The 16,519-nt window shown below is 44.9% G+C and overlaps 1 protein-coding gene across 1 annotated transcript in view; it reads left to right on the forward strand.

Moving 5' to 3' along the window:
* The first annotated feature begins 1,835 nt into the window (after window positions 1–1,835).
* Window positions 1,836–16,519, forward strand: part of AMFR (autocrine motility factor receptor) — a 39,483-nt gene continuing 24,799 nt past the window's right edge. The window contains exons 1-3 of the mRNA XM_044256113.1: window positions 1,836–2,195; window positions 11,831–11,923; window positions 15,084–15,248. Coding sequence (XP_044112048.1) covers window positions 1,941–2,195; window positions 11,831–11,923; window positions 15,084–15,248 — 513 coding nt within the window. The 5' untranslated portion in view covers window positions 1,836–1,940. The remainder of the gene's footprint in view (window positions 2,196–11,830; window positions 11,924–15,083; window positions 15,249–16,519) is intronic.

Raw genomic sequence — 16,519 nt, forward strand, 5'->3', positions numbered from 1 at the left:
CTCCGGGTTGTGAGTTCTAACCCCTTGTTGGGCTCCATGCTGGTTGTGGAGCATTCTTAAAGTTTATGTATAAGTAACGCTTCCCTGCATGCCACCCCCATCCCCGCCAGCCAAATTGTTCGATCACAGGCCCTTGAATAGGATGTTTCTAACAATTCCAAAGTGGATGGTAGTAACTTTGAAAGATCTTTGTTTTCTAATTAATAGGCTTTTATTATTTTTTTAAAAGATTTTATTTATTTGACAGAGATCACAAGTAGGCAGAGAGGCAGGCCAAGAGAGAGGAGGAAGCAGGCTCCCGGCAGAGCAGAGAGCCAGATGCGGGGCTCAATCCCAGGACCCTGGGATCCTGACCCGAGCCAAAGACAGAGGCTTAACTCACTGAGCCACCCAGGTGCCCCATCAATAGACTTTTAGAACTAGAATATCAGACGTGAAAGAGACTAAAAAATGGTTTAGTTCTTTTGAAAATTTTTTAAGATTCAACAAATACTGAGTACCTACTCTGGAGCAGGCACAATTCTAGGCCTTGGAGAAACAATGAGGAATAAGACCCCTAAGCTCAAAACAATTTTTTGGTAGCACTTTTTTTGGGTCACATCTTTATTGAAGTGTACATTGAAATGATTTTTAGTACATTCAGAGTTTTCAGAGCCAACAGCACAATTAAAAAAAAAAAATCCATATTTTGCCTTTATCCTCCAGTTCCCTCATCCCTGCTCTATCTTATCCCCGCCCCCACAAGCACCATTATTTTGCTTTCTAGGTCCATATATCTATTTGCCCATTCTGGATATTTCATGTAAAGGGAACCATAATGTGCAGCCTTTTGTGTCTGGCTGCTTTCACTTAGCATGTTCAAGGTTCCTCTGTGGGAGCATGTGTCAGTACTGACTCATCTCCATGCAGTCCATTGTATCCATTACACCTTACTTAGCCATCTGTCACGTGAGGGCCATTAGCTTGTTTCCACCCTTGACTATTATGAATAATGCTGTTACCAACATTTGTGTACAAATTTCGTGTAGAGTTCTGTTTTCATTTTTCTTGGATATATGCCAGAGAGTGGAACGCTGGGTCAGATGGTTACCCGTGTCTTTAACTTTTTGAGGAACTTTCCAAAGAAGCTGCACTGTTTCATATACCTACCTGGTGTATGGAAGAACACATACTCATTTACTGTTAAATTAAGTCTATTTTAGACTCTGCTCGAGGCTACTAGTAAACAACAGAAACTTAAGATAACCCTAGTGGCGAGAAAAAAGACTGTTGATTAATATTCTTTATCGGAGGGTCAAGTCTCTATTAATTACTCCCTAAGCAGCATGTCTTTGGACCACCTGGGAAGCTGCTAGGCCCCACGGGGTGCTCAGGGGCACTAACTTGGTTAAACTGCGATGGGGGCGGGTTAAGGAAACCAAGGGTCCAGTGTCCGGGTCCCCGCTCCCTGCGGGCATCGCCACGCTGCCTGGGCTCAACCGCCCGCCAGCGCCGTCGGGTCCGAGTGACGCTTTTGCTCGACCCGCCCGGCGCCCTGTGCGCCCGCGGGCCCCGCGGATCTGGGCTGTCCGCCGACGGTCATGCTAGGTGCCGGGTCCCAGAGCCTGCGGCCGGGGCCTTCGCCCGCCAGGCGGCGGCGCGACTGCTGGGGGCGGGAGACGGAGGCCGCGCCCCCGCGCCCGTCCCGCCCGCTCCCCGCTGGGGGCGGCGGCCCGCCCCGAGCCCGCCGAGGCTCTTCCGCGCCGGCAGGGGCAGCAGCGGGAGCGGCGCGGGGCGGAGCGGCGCGAGCGGCCAGGAGCGGCCCGGCCCGGCCCGGCGCGGCGGCGGCGGCGGCGGCGGCGGCGGCGACGCCAGAGCCCGAGGGCGCCGTTCGCGAGGCCGCCGCGGGAGCCTGGCCGCAGCGCGGGGAGGCCTGGGGCCTGGAGGCCGCCGCTGCCGCCATGCCGCTGCTCTTCCTGGAGCGATTCCCCTGGCCCAGCCTCCGCACCTACACGGGCCTCAGCGGCCTGGCCCTGCTCGGCACCATCGTCAGCGCCTACCGCGCCCTCAGCCAGCCCGAGGCCGGGCCCGGGGATCCGGAGCCGCCAACGGCCCCGGTGCAGACGGAGCCGGACGTGCCTGCCCGGCCTAGTGCCGGCGGCCCCCGGGCCCGCGACGTGGCCCAGTACTTGCTCTCGGACAGCCTGTTCGTGTGGGTGAGCGAGGCTGCCCCGGCCGCCGCGGGGGAGCTGGCGGGAGGCGGGGGCCGCCATGTCACCCATTATGTGCGGGGGGCGTGGCTGGGCCGGGGTCGCCTCCCCGGGGCCGGCGGCTGCGGGACCTGGGGGGGCGGGGTCCGCCGGGGAGCTTGCGGACGGACAGAAGGCTGAGGGGCCGGGGTGGCCCGGGGGACGCCGAGAGAGCAGCTGGGCCGACAGCGGGGGTGGCTTGAGGAAGGGGCTCCCCGAGGCGCGGAGGGCACGCGGCCGGGCCCGGGGAGGGGAAGAGTCGAGGGGGTGGGGGGGGGGTTGGGTGCCCGAGGGACCCCGGGAGGGAAACTCGAGGACCTCCGGGAGTCGGTTACCCCGGCGGTTCACGGAATTGTGGAGGGAAGTTGAAAGGCTTTTCCGGCTCGGTCCGCACGGGAATGTTAGTAATGGGCTGCCAGTGAAGAGGAGGGGGCAGAGATGAATCTTGTGTTGGCCAAAGGAGAATTTTACGCATCTGGGTGTGTTGGGACATTTGTGTGAGGAGACTGGCTCTCTCCCCTAACTTTTCTTTTCTTTCTGCCCTTAAGTATATGGTTGTCCTGTTTGGGTCAAACACACATACAACCCGTGCTTTTCCCTGCTGCCTTTACCTGGTGATTCATGACAGTTTCCTTTGATGTCTGAAGGCAGTAAAACATTCGCAGTCGAGAGCTGGCCCATCGTTTTCACTCAGGAGTTTCTCCTTTTAGTGATCCATTTTAAAACAGCGTTTTCGGTTTGTCTGCCAGTGCAAGATAAGCAGCATCTACAAGGCATACAGGCTGGTTTCGCTTGTTAGGACAGATAATTTCAAGCTGGGCAGATCAACGGTATTTTGGAAGAACTTTGCTTCCACCTTGGCCTTGAATGCCAGGCGTGTACATGCACACGTGCGTGCACACGCAGACACAGAATGATCAGAAAAGTTGCTCCAGGATTTAGGTCTGTCACTTGGGCTAACTAGGGTGTCTTGGGGCTTGTCTTCTCCTACAGTTCCCATTTGGGGTTAAGAGTAGGCTGTAAATGACTAAGATTAATATTCCAAGGATAGAGAATGATACACAACTCATTTGTTCTAATTAATCCCACTGTGTTTCATCAGGAAGCTGTGGGATTTATGAACTCGGTGGGCTGTGGATTAAGTCTTCTGGTCCTTCTGATGAAGAGATTATTAGAAGACAGTGAGGGGTGAAGTTTTATTCTTTCACTGCTGTGTACTTGACTTTGGTACTGTGTAAACAGTAGGAAAGAAGGGAGAAGAGAAAGAACTCATGTCACCTCTCTTTTGTCTTAATTTCCAATCTATTTTTTCATTTGAGTTAGGAGGTAAACAACTTAAAGTGATGTGAAGAATGTTTCTGCCAAATGTTTAGATTATAATGTATTCTTTGATACATAAGTACGAGACCTAAATAAGCCTTTGAGTTGGAACTACTATAGAACTACTAGTGTTATTTAGTGTCTTTTTTTCCCCCTAAGAGTTTTTTGTTTTTGTTCTTACCAAACTCGTGTTCAAATTCCAGGTTAACACCTCTTCATAAAACACTGCATAAAGCCTGTTGATTATCCTATGAAAATTATTTATTTTGAGAAAATTTCCATCCCCCCCCCACAGCCTTTTCATTAGAGGTCTTACCTAAAGCAGGTTTCTCTTTTCTTCCTGATCTGTTGATGGTTGTTTTCCTTTTTCAGTTAATCTTAATTGTTTTCCTGCTGGTTTTCCAGCTTTCATGCTGGCCTGCCTTGGGTTTCTCAGACCCTCCACCTGTGCTCTGGAAGCTTTCCTCTTCGCCCATGGCGTAGTTTCTGCTCTAGTAGCTGAGCAGGAGCCACCGTCTCCAAAGCCTGCTTCCTTAGGCTGACAGAGAGCATGATCGAGTGATATCTGGTGGGACATTGGTCAGAATGGATCCCTTTGGCACCCTGCCCAAAGACATTCAGATTCAGTTTTTTAAAAACCAAGCAAGACAAATCAAAAACTGATCTTTCTGCCAGTTTGCAATCCTCCTAGCTGTTGTTTGGTATACTGGAATCTCTAAAACTTATCTTTGTAGAGCACAATTTAAATTAATACATGTCTGATAGCATCTCAGGAGGGTTTTCTTTTTTAAATTTTATTTATTTATTTGACAGACAGAGATCACAAGTAGGCAGAGGCAGGCAGAGGTGGAGGGGAGGGAAGCAGGCTCCCTGCTGAGCAGAGAGCCTGATGCCGGGCTTGATCTTAGGCCCCTGAGATCATGATCCGAGCCAAAGGCAGAGGCTTTAAGCCACCGAACCAGCCAGGTGCCCAACAGGAGGTTTTGATTAACAAACTCAATTCAGAACCTTTCAGAGGTACCATTTGGGGCAATCTGGAGGGCATAGCTGTGAACCCTTTCCCTCACGCTCGAAACAGTCCATAGACAAATAAAGCAAAATTCGGTAAGTCCTAATAGATCCATAAAAAAAATATGGCAGCGTCTGGAGGAAAGAGAAAATGATGCCTAGGGGAAGTATGCTTGGAAGATGATATTTGAACCCAGCCTTGGGAGGGAAGAAGGATCTCAGCAAGCTGCATGGTGTATTTTAAGGAGAGAAAACAAAGTATGAAGCTCAGATGGTATATGAAAGGTAGTACAGGGCCTGTGCTGAACGGCTCATAAACTGGGCTCTTAAATTACAACTCCCTTGAGTCCTATGATTAAGAGTGGGGTATATTTCTCAAAATGGCAACCTGGTACTTGAAAAATGTAGTTTCTCAGATAGTATCCAGGGATCACTTCAAGGGGAAAGGCAGAGCCTTGGAGTCTTCATTTTGATAAATGTCCCAGGTAATTTTTTTTTTTTTAAGATTTTATTTATTTATTTGACAGAGCGAGATCACAAGTAGGCAGAGAGGCAGGCAGAGAGAGAGAGGAGGAAGCAGGCTCCCTGCCAAGCAGAGAGCCCAATACGGGACTTGATCCCAGGACCCTGAGATCATGACCTGAGCCGAAGGCAGAGGCTTAACCCACTGAGCCACCCAGGAGCCCCCAGGTGATTTTTTTACTAATGGTTGAGAACTGGATTAGGGAGCATAGGATGTGGGGTGAGGGTCAGATTATGTAAACCTTGCCAGCCCTTCTAAGGAGTATGGACATTATTTTGTGGGCCATAGGGTTAAAGTGAGAAGGGAAGGAGAGAGGGGCTGTCATGATGAAACAGTTTTCTCCAGGGTGACCTGTGGCAGCAGTGGTGAGGGTGGCAAGAGGCCAGGAGATGTTGTGATTTAAGACCTCCCCCAAAGAGGTCTCTCCAGTTGCGCCCCCCACCCCCCGTGTGGGTGTTGAGAATAGGTTCAAGGGGAGCCTCCAGTGTTCTCACACTAGCAAATGCCAAGGTTTGATGTGATCACTTGTTTCTTCATGTCTTTCTAGAACTTTCATTCTAAAGTTTCATTCGAGATTAGGTTTTTTACCTAATTTTATTTTACAGTTTTCAGGTGACCCTTTGGTTAAAGTACCTCTTGATCCATTCTGTATTGTATGTTTTTTTTTTTTTAAGATTTTATTTGTTTGACAAAAAGAGATCACAAGTAGGCAGAGAGGCAAGCAGAGAGAGAGAGAGAGAGAGAGAGGAGGAAGCAGGCTCCCTGCCTAGCAGAGAGCCCGATTCGGGGCTCAATCCCAGGACCCCGAGATCATGACCTGAGCTGAAGGCAGAGGCTTAACCCACTGAGCCACCCAGGTGCCCCTCTATTCCGTATTGTTTTGAATTGTACAGGAGTGTTTGGCTTTTCTACTCCTTTATTCATATTATTTTCATTACTGTCTCCTTTCTTGTTTTTTTTTATTTTCCTTTTTTTCAGATTTGCTTCTAAAATTGTAAGATCAGGACATGGTAAAATGGAGAAATGAGAATATAAGTATTAAGGTTCTGACATAGTTATATGCAAATCAAGTAATTTAAATACACATCTCGGGGGCGGGGGACGAAAATGGAGGAAAGTGAACAACTGACCATTTAGAGCAGGGGTGGGCAAACTGGTGGCCTGTTTGGCCTGGCCTGTTTTGTACAGTCCATTTAGCTAATGATGGTTTTTTTATTTTTCAATTTTTCTTTTAAGGGGAAGATTATTTGATGGTGAGTGTGGCCTGTTAAGCCTAAAACATTTATTATCTGATAGCCCATTAGAGAAAACGTTGCTGACTCCTGTTTTAAAGAGCCCATCTTCATGTAATTATGAAACTTCGGGATTAAAAGTAATGTACTAGGTTTGAGTCTTTATGAGTTGACTATTCCAGTGAAGTTTAGAGAAAAATATTAGCTTTAGAAATGTTGGGGCAGGGGCAACTGGGTGGCTCAGTGGGTTAAAGCCTCTGTCTTCGGCTCAGGTCATGATCCCAGAGTCCCGGGATCAAGTCCCACATCAGGCTCTCCGCTCTGCGGGGAGCCTGCTTTCTCCTCTCTGTCTGTCTGCCTTCCTCTCTGCCTACTTGTGATCTCTGTCTGTCAAATAAATCTTAAAAAAATTTTTAAAAATTAAAAAAAAAAAAGTTGGGCTGCTAAGGAAAAAGGGAACACTTCTGAATAAGAGGATATAAGCCTAGATAAACAACTGAAAAATATAGGAAGGATCCCTGATATTGTGAAAAGAGGAACACTGTCATCAATGTAATAAGGAGGAGTATGCATTTTTGCATTTTATTGTGTTTATTTATTTATTTTTTTAAGATTTATTCATTTATTTGAGAGAGAGAGCATGAATGCTGGGAGGGAGGGGTGGTGCAGCAGAGGGAGAGGGAAAGAGAGTCTAAGCTCTCTGAGCATGGAGCCTGACCAGGGCTCAGTCTCACAACCCTGAGATCATTTCTAGAGCTGAAACTAAGAGTTGGTCGCTCAACCGAGAGCACCCCCAAGTGCCCCATTATGTCATTTTATACTTGTCACAGGGAGCCTGCAGAGAGATAAGGTGTTCTAGTTGTTCTTCCAGGGAAGAGACAATGGTGTGTGGGGGAGGTGGTGGTTAGTGCTGGTGTTAAGTAGGAGACTAAGAAATAACCATATTGATTCTGTTCTTGAGAGAGTTCCTGGTACTTTAACCAGCTTTCATTACAAGCTCATAAATCACACCCCATTGGTGGCCAGCGTGTTACAGGACCAAAAATACCTCTAGGGTTACACACTGAAAAACGTGGCTAAGCTGTTTCAGAGAGTTATCTACTCTATTCTCTTTTCCTTTCAAGCCAAACTGTCTTATAATTTAGTTTCTGTTGTTCCCAAGTAGCACAGTAGACCCATTCTGGGAGGGAAATTTTCTTATGGGGACTTAAAGGGAATTACTTTAAGCCTGATTAAGTAGGAGTTCCTTGGGGTCAGTACTATCTGATGTTTTTTGTTATAGGCTGCTCAGAACAAACAAAACTTTTTTTTTTTCTTTTTGTAGGCTAACACAAAAGAAAGATGTTTCCTGAGATTTTAAAAATAGTATTTAAGGTTTTTACATTGGCACAGATAAGAGAAACTTCTGAAGCATTTTAGTACAGTAGGAACACCATGTAACAAGATCACTGAGGCCACCCAGTTTGGATTGCTAGTTACCCGTCTCCCACGATGGTGAGAAAAATAAATGTGGAACTTCAGAACTGGTCAGAAAGTTTAATAGACTCCAAACTTTAGAAGAATTAATTAAAGGGGTGCCTGGGTGGCCCAGTGGGCTAAGCCTCTGCCTTCGGCTCAGGTCATGATCTCAAGGTCCTGGGATCGAGCCCCACATCAGGCTCTCTGCTTCCCCCTCTCCCTGTGCCTGCCTCTCTGCCTACTTGTGATCTCTCTTTCTGCCAAATAAATAAAATCTAAAAAAAAGAAAGAAAGAAAAATTAATTTAAAAAATTAAATAATGCATGGTCATGGTGCAGAAGTCTCAGTGAGGTACAGTGAAAAGTATGTCTTCTGCTTCTCTTTGCCAAAAGTGGCCATTACCACCTTTTTTCTTTCTTTCTTTTTTTTTTTTTAAGATTTTATTTATTTATTTGAGAGACAGAGCGAACAAGCGAGAGAGCGAGAGAGCACACACACAAACAGGGGCAGAGGGAGAGAGAGAAGGAGGCTCCGCTGCTGAGCAGGGGGCCAATGCAGGTCTCCATCCCAGGACCCCAGCATCATGACCTGAACTAAAGGCAGACGCTTCACCGACTGAGCCACCCAGGCGCCCCACCCCCAGTACCACTTTCTTGTAATTAGTAGAAGTAGAAGACCAAGAAACATCCAGGTTGGTCAAGTCCTTGACACTGTTCCCATCTATGATGATACAGATGAATCTGTGTGTACATATGCATATGCTTTCTCTTTTACATACAGGGTAGCATGGTAATGGCATTTCTACACCTTGCTTTTTAACAGTGAACGAGTTATCTTGAAGGTTCCATACAATGCTAGTAGAGAGCTGCTGAGTTAGTTATCCTGGCTTCATTGTATTCCACCGAATGGCTGGCTGGCAGTTTATTGAACTTGCCTCTCTGATGGACATTTAATTGTTCTCCATTTTTCTGCTCTTGGTGAACAGGGCTCCGGTGATGAACCCCTCATCTTCACGTTCAGTCTGGGTTCTGCCTGCAAGGAAAAACTAGCTAGTTGCATAGAACAGATAAAGCGAAGTTAGCACTTTTGGTGTGGTCTATGTGGATAATGTGTGGTTCAGACTAGGTGTGCTAGAGGTGAGCCTCGTTTTGATTATTGGAGGTGAGAAGGTGGATTTATATCTGGGCTAACGTGTGGTTTCTGTAAGAATATTACTGGTTGGGATTTGCTTTGATGTATTTATTTAGTTAATTTTTTAGAATGAAATATTTCAGGTAGAAAACACCACTTATCCATTTATTTCGCTTTCTGTCCTATTCGGAAGTCCAGGAACAAATGGTTTCATACAGTGTGAAATTTAGCAAACGTTCACACGTAGGACCGTGATAAAAAATTTTTTTTCTAAAGATTTTTTAAATTTTTTGACAGAGCAGAAGCAGAGGGAGCGGCAGGCAGAGGGAGTGGGAGAAGCAGGCTTCCTGCTGAGCAGGGAGCCTGATGCCCGGCGCTGTCCCAGGATCCTTGGATCCTGACCTGAGCTTCATGAAGGCAGATGTTTAACTGACTGAGCCACCCACGCGGCCCCCATTTTTAAGATTTTTTTTGTACAGGCAATTTTTTGCCTGTACACTACGCTGAAGTGTAGTTGATGGGATTTGCTTTTAAGTGAGGAATGCTACAATTATGTTATTTCCATATTTGTAATTTTTCAAGGCTTTAATCAGTTTTAAAGGTGAGAATTTATCATATATTAAGTCATTTTTCTATAAATAGACATAGAATAGCTATTAATAATCGTTAAGGTGTTTTTAAAAACACTTTGTTCATCATCTTAAAATCATTTTTAGTTGCAATTTTGGTTCCAATTCTGTGTAGCTCTAGCTTTCATATGAAGTCTGTATTTTTGAACTTTAAGAAATGTAACTGAGAAATAGTAAATAATACTCTACTTTTTGTTTTGTAATCCAAGATATATGAGAATGTGCTTTTGGATAGAGCAATGTTTAAGCCACCCAAGTTTACTTTCTTCTCCTGGCATTGATTGCTGTCGCTGGAGCCTGCGAGGTGTGTTCTTAGATGCTTATCAAGGTCTGTGTCCTGTAGATTCTAAAAGCTCTTTGCAGGGTCTAGAGCTCCCCCACTTCTCTTAACCTCCCACATGCCTTGAACAAGTAATTCTCAATGTGCGGACTTTCTTTATTTCCTATGCTACTACATGCAAAACCAGCAAGAATTCTTTTTTTAAACTGTGTTGTAATTAGACCAGGGGATGTTTGGCTGACTTAAAAAATTCCGTTCAGGGGCACCTGGCAGGCTGAGTCGATAGAACATGCAACTCTTGATCTAGGGTCGTGACGTCCAGCCCCACGTTGGGGGTAGAGTTTACTTTAAAAAAACCAAAAAAGCAAAACAAAACAAAACAAACAAACAAAAAATACCTAAAACTGCTCAGATAGGAGATGTGACATGAAGGATTGTGGTTGTAGTTTTGTTTGATGAAGTTTTTCTTAATTAGCATGACTAAAGTTCCCATTGGCTGGTTTCGAACACAATGAAAAGAAACCTGCACATCTATTTCATCTCCTTAAAAATGAGTTTTCTAAGCTGTTTTTTGGGCGGTTTTGTATAGGGCTGTTCAACCAGGGAGTCACAAATTAGGGATATAGGATGTTTTGGGTAACTGATTTGGATTTTTCCTGATTATTTGCAGGTTTAATTAATGACCAGAGCAGTTTCAGCCAAACTATTTTTTTTTTAATTCTTTAAGACTATATCACGTATTTCCTTGTCCCATTAGGCAGAATAGGACTAAACGTAATTTAATCTTTTTGTAAGGAATCGGGGCTGCCATTGTGTGTGTTCTCCCGAAGGGGTGGATGATGCGAGGTCCTGAGAGGGACCTGAAGACCTAGATCTGAAGGAACTTGTTTCCTTATATTACTTTTTTGGTCTTTTTTTTTTTTTCCCCTTCCACAGTATCATTTGCTTCTTTTAAAAATAGAGGGAGGAAGGACCCGGGAAGAAGATTATGGCCATCTTCCTGTAAAGTTAGTGAATCAAAACTTGAAGCAGTCTTTACATTGAGTTGGGGTTCATTTCCATGTGTTCTCAATACAAGTCATGTTTACTGTCTTTATCAAAGTCCTTTTGGCTTTTGGGGTCATGCAGAGTTTTAAAAAACCATTTGAGTATCAGTGGTAAGATGTGTCCCACTAGCTTCTTGGTCAAGGGCAGCCCACTCTTTCATTTTGTGAGCATTAGATTTGTTGTTTAAGTGTGGGGATATCCATCTCTTAATTATCTAAGGAAAGAGAAGATTTCCCATCTCCTATTGAAGAAGGCCTTGGTTTTGTAGTAGTGGCTCCTGGTGGCCTTCCGGTTCTCAGACAGCCCTGCCAGTTTGCTTCTTCCTTCTTCCTGGTTCCTCAGTTCCATTCCCCTCTGATGCCCCGGATCCGTTCCTTGAAGGCCAGCACTGAGCACCGAGAACATTTATCTTTTGGCTGGTAGATTGTCCCATTGTAGTACATATGTGTATATACACATATCCCTATATATGTACAGGGTCTTGTGGCATTTTGGGGACCATCAGCACTCTCCTGCTCATCTGCTATTTGTTTGGCAGGGCAGAGTAGGATGTTTGGGTGCTGGGTTTTAGTTCATGATAACCTCAACTTCTAGAAGAGCTTTCTTCAAGGCTCCCAAAATCTTAATGTAGGAAATGATACACCTAAGAGATACCTATGGCTTACAAGGTACATACAGTTCTGCACCTTTTGTACAGTGCAGTCAAGGCTGAAGGGGAAGGTGGCCCGCTGGATGGTACATACTGGGTCAGGGCTCTGTGATTAACTGGTGAGCCGGTGCCTCTCCTTCCCACTCCTCGTCTCTGCCACCACCACTCATAAAAGTGTGTGCCTTCAAATATTCCTTATCTTGTAATGGCAGGAAACTGTGGAGGTCCAGTCCTTAGAAGTGATTGTTGAATTCCTAATACAAAATTATTAGGAATAATTTTTCAACAGGAGGAAATAAACTTTCTTTCTTTGGTTTGTATACAGGTTCTAGTGAATACCGCATGCTGTGTTTTGATGTTGGTGGCTAAGCTAATCCAGTGTATCGTGTTTGGCCCTCTTCGAGTGAGTGAGAGGCAGGTAAGTCTAACCTTAGGATGGATTCTAGTGACCAGATTTTTTTTTTTTTTACTTTGTGTTTGATATAATTTTAAACTTACAGAAGGATTGCGCGACTACTCTGAAGAGCGTCCGTGCGCCCCTTACCCAGATTCGCCGTTGTCAGCATTCTGTCCCATGTGCTTTCACATTTGTCTTTTCTTTATATTATACGTATTTTTTCTGACCCATTTGAGAATAAATTGTGGACATCATACCCCTGTCCCTCCAAATACTTCAGTATGTATTTCCCAAGAGCAAGGACATTTTCTTAGGTAACCGTAGCACAATGCTCAAAATCAGGAAATTTAGCATTGATAAAATGCTTTCTGGAATCCACAGTTCATGTTCAGTGTAGCCAAGTTGTCCCAGTCCTGCTTGCTGCTTGTAGCTCTTTTCCCCATGACTCTCATGAGTGCAGTTTTTAAGGAAGCAGACGTTTGTTTTAGTTTTAGTTTGAATAATAATGAACATCCCTCTTTAGAATATAGGTTCTTTTCCAAAGGAATTACTGAGAGATTTAAATTTCTCCCTTTGGACAAGTAAATTAAGATTCATCCTTCCACAAGCAGAAGATTAGGTGACTTGTTCTGTTTCAGGTGGCATAGTCTGACATTGGGACATTACTCCCAGAAGGTACATGTATATGAGCAGGACATGCTTTTAATGAAGGTGCCACAAACATGCTGTACAGACTGGCAGGCACCCAAGGATTTTAGCGTAGAATGTAGAATGGTGTGTCTACAAATAAGAATTTAGAACTGGCCTTAAAACGACAACATACAAACAGAACTAGATTTCACTTTTTCTTATCTCAGCGATGAGACACAGGGACCTGCTACCTTGAACTTCTATTGGCCTCGCTCCTTACCTACCCTTTCTACCCAGGCCCCCTGTTACCAGATCAGCTGAGGTCCTAGTTCTGAGTTTAACCGAGGTTAGTGTGCACTTGAGCCCTTGGATGCAGGACTGTTACGAGCAGGACTGTTTGTTCTCCCAGAGAGTTTTCGCTGGTGAATATTCAGCACTTTCTCCAAAATACCAATTCCACATGTCTCCCAGGTGTAGCATCCATGGGAGGTCGTTTTTGGGGTAGGAATCAAAAGCCCCTTTTGATGCTTCTTTCTTTGTGAAGAAAATCTTCTGGCTTGCAGGCCAGACATTGGTCAGGCTAGGCAAGCCATCTCCTCGCGGGTGGACTGATCTGGCATCAGTGGGCCTCCATCTACTGGTTTCATTTTCCTGAAATTGTAAGTATCCGCTCAAAATTTTCAGAACATATTACCCTGGAGCATTGCAGAGATTTTTACCATCTCTAGAGGTAACGGGCACATCTGTGATTCTACTTTGCGAGTTTTTCGGTCCAGATCACATCTTTATCTTACTTATTTATTTAAAGCTTGTTATTTGAGTATCGCTGAGACACAGCGATACCTTCGCTTCAGCTCTCCACCACGGTGATTCACAGCTCTCTAGACATTCTGCTGTGCTCGCCACCATGATGACTTTTTTTCTGATGCATGTCATCCGGCGGCATTTATCAAACACTAGTTTGAGCTAGAACTCTGCAGAATTGACATGGGTTTGCTCTGTGGGTGATTCAGGGAAGTTCAAGAAATAAAGTCTCGCTGGAGGCAGAGACAATGAGTGCCGAAAGCGGGATAAAAAAAGAGACTCTTCCATGGAGGTTTAGAGCAAGGAATTTTCTTTTTTCGGGCACGTCATGCCTGCTATGGTGCATGTCCCAGCACCGTATGTATAGGAGCCTAGTCGGTCTCCCCAGTGGTTCTGGGAGGGTACACCAGGCTCAGGAGGCCCACCTTGTAGGTGGGGAGACCGAAGCACGGGAACGTTAAGTGACTCATCGCCAGTCGCATAGCAAATACATGGTGGGCTGAAGGTTCAAAACCTAAGCACAAGATGTCCTGCCTTCATCTTGTACTTCACCTGTCCTAGATCTGGAGGCAGGCGTTCACCAAAGGTTCTTAGCTCCCTTTGTTCTGTGTGCAAACGATGTACAGTCAGTATAATGTGTAGAAGTGCCCAAAATAATAATCTTATCTTTCAGTAGTCCTTCATTTGTTACACATTTAGGTTCAGTTATTTCTGTTTCTATTCAGTTTTGGTTTTTTTTTTCTGTTTTGTTTGAATTTGTGAGACATCTCTTACGGTTCAGAACAATTTCTGAGAATGTACTTAGGAGTCCTGTTTCATTCTTACCTCTTTGCTCAGTTCCCACCCTTCCCACAGATGGCTCAGTAGTGTGTTTTAGGGGCTAGACTCCCCTCCTTGACCTTGATTTTAAAAACCGATGTGCTCCATATAGACAGAGTACTCTTCCTCCACCCCTGGGAGAATACATTTATCCAACTTATTTGGAAACCAGGTGGGTGGTACTTATTAGAAACCGTAAAAACATTCATAACCTTTGATTCCATAATGCTGAAGAAATAGAAACTCTGGCCAAGGTATTCATTACAACATTTTCCGAAAACAAATGCATTGTCCATCTATAACCACTAAAATGGTATATTCATGGATTATTCACTGACAACTGGTCAGGTTCTCACAATATGAGAAGTGAAATAAAGCAGTGTGCAAAATTAAGGTTCTGCACATTACGAAGAAGAAAAGAGAAATGCGTAAAAATGCTAAGGCATCATTTTTGTTTGACTTTTCTTACCAAGTATAGACTGGTGAATGAACATATGGTATTTGTTAATCTGAAGGATGTTTAAAAAGAACAAGCCTAATCTTTTCTATTGTTTATGAATCCAAAGAGAAGTATTAAAAATGATACTTGTAATTTTCACCATTTTAAAAATTTTGTGTTGGCAGTATTTGTATTATTCTTAATATGCAGGGTACTAGACGAATGTCACTCTCCTTTTGATGGCTAAAACTTTATAACTGACCGAGGGTTATAACCCAGAGTCTACACATGACTTTCTAGGGGCCTTACCTTTATTCTTTGGAGAGTTTATTTTTTATTTTTTTTTACCTTCTGCTGTCTTGTGAACAAATGTTAGAAAGCTGAATATAGGATATATTTTCTCCAGGGCAGCCAGTTTTTATCGTGTTAACATCTCTTAAATAGGTTAGATGAAATAGTACTAACCTTTATAAATATTTGTCTTTTCAGCACCTCAAAGACAAGTTCTGGAATTTTATTTTCTACAAGTTCATTTTCATTTTTGGTGTGCTGAATGTGCAGACGGTGGAAGAGGTGGTCATGTGGTGCCTCTGGTTTGCTGGACTTGTATTTCTACATCTGATGGTACAGCTCTGCAAGGACCGATTTGAATATGTGAGTTTTCAGCCAGAGCTCTTTGCTTGCTTAGTCACACGTTTGCCAGGTTTGAGTTGTGTAAGATGAAGGAGCCATAACGGGCACGTACTGGGTAGGTCTCCAGGGCAAGGCTCCTAGATCAGGTAGCCACCGCCTGTTTCTTGAGGCATTTCCTGCAGCAGCCAAAGAATGCAGGATCAGTGTCTCCTCCTGAGGTCCCCCCTCCACCCCCGCACTAGCAGACTGTGTTACAGCCCTAGTGGGGTCAGTTCACTCTCACAAACTGTTCCATCACAGCACGAGGAAAGCTTAGTGTATAAACGGAATAAAAGCTGCTGTCTTCCAGGTACTTTCTGTTCCAGTCTCCTTCCATTTTTCCCCCTCTGATTCTTGGAGCCTTCTTTTGGACTAGCTTAGATTGTTTTACATTGTTTCCGTGGGCAAGGGCTGAATTAGCCCTCTTGCCTCCCTGGGTCCTGAGAGAAGTGAATCCTTCTCTGTCTGGGTATGAGATCTGCGTCTCCGCTTCAGATCAGAGTTGTTGGGGGGGGGGTGTGTGTGACATCTCGCTCTTCAGTGCCCCCAGACACCGCTCAGTTACACCGCTCCGGGGCCTCATTTACTCCTTGTTTCACCTGGTCCTCGGGGACAGGAGGTCCCTGCACCTCTGTGTGAGTTCATCTCAGTCCAAAAGCCATCTAGGGGTCAAGAGCACTAGTGTCCAACCTCCCTAACGGGTTTGATACTTGTCCAACCTCCCTAAAGGGGTTTGTTACTTCCACCATCCAGCTCAGACTTCCCAGCCCTTGGGCCTCTGCCCCCCCCCCCCCCGCCCCTGCCCTTGCCTCTCCTTGTATACTGTCATCGGGACATTGTGATAGGGGGCGCTCCGCACCTGGATGACATTTCCTCTGTCCCAGCCCTAAACACGGTAGGAATACGCTCCAAGTGAATTTTCCGGAGGAGGGGGAGAGCAGGATTGAGAAAGAAACAACAGAACATGGTGCGGTCTGGAGTGCTGTTGAGTGTTGAGAGAACTGCATACGTTTGGAAAATTGCTTGGAGAGAGGCTTATCATCCCACTGGTAGGCGGAGGATCCTTGAGAATTTGAGATGAAAATATGGTGTATGTTGTTCATAGTCTGTAAAATAAGTGATAAAGATCTCTAAGTAATTAGCTCGTGCTCGTGTTTAGGTTGCTTGGACAGTCTTTTTTTTTTTTTTTTTTTTTTAAAGATTTTATTTTATTTATTTGAGAGAGAGAGACAGTGAGAGAGAGAATGAGCGAG

This window comes from Neovison vison, chromosome 7 (assembly GCF_020171115.1).
Source record: "Neovison vison isolate M4711 chromosome 7, ASM_NN_V1, whole genome shotgun sequence".
Classification (NCBI taxonomy): domain Eukaryota; kingdom Metazoa; phylum Chordata; class Mammalia; order Carnivora; family Mustelidae; genus Neogale; species Neogale vison.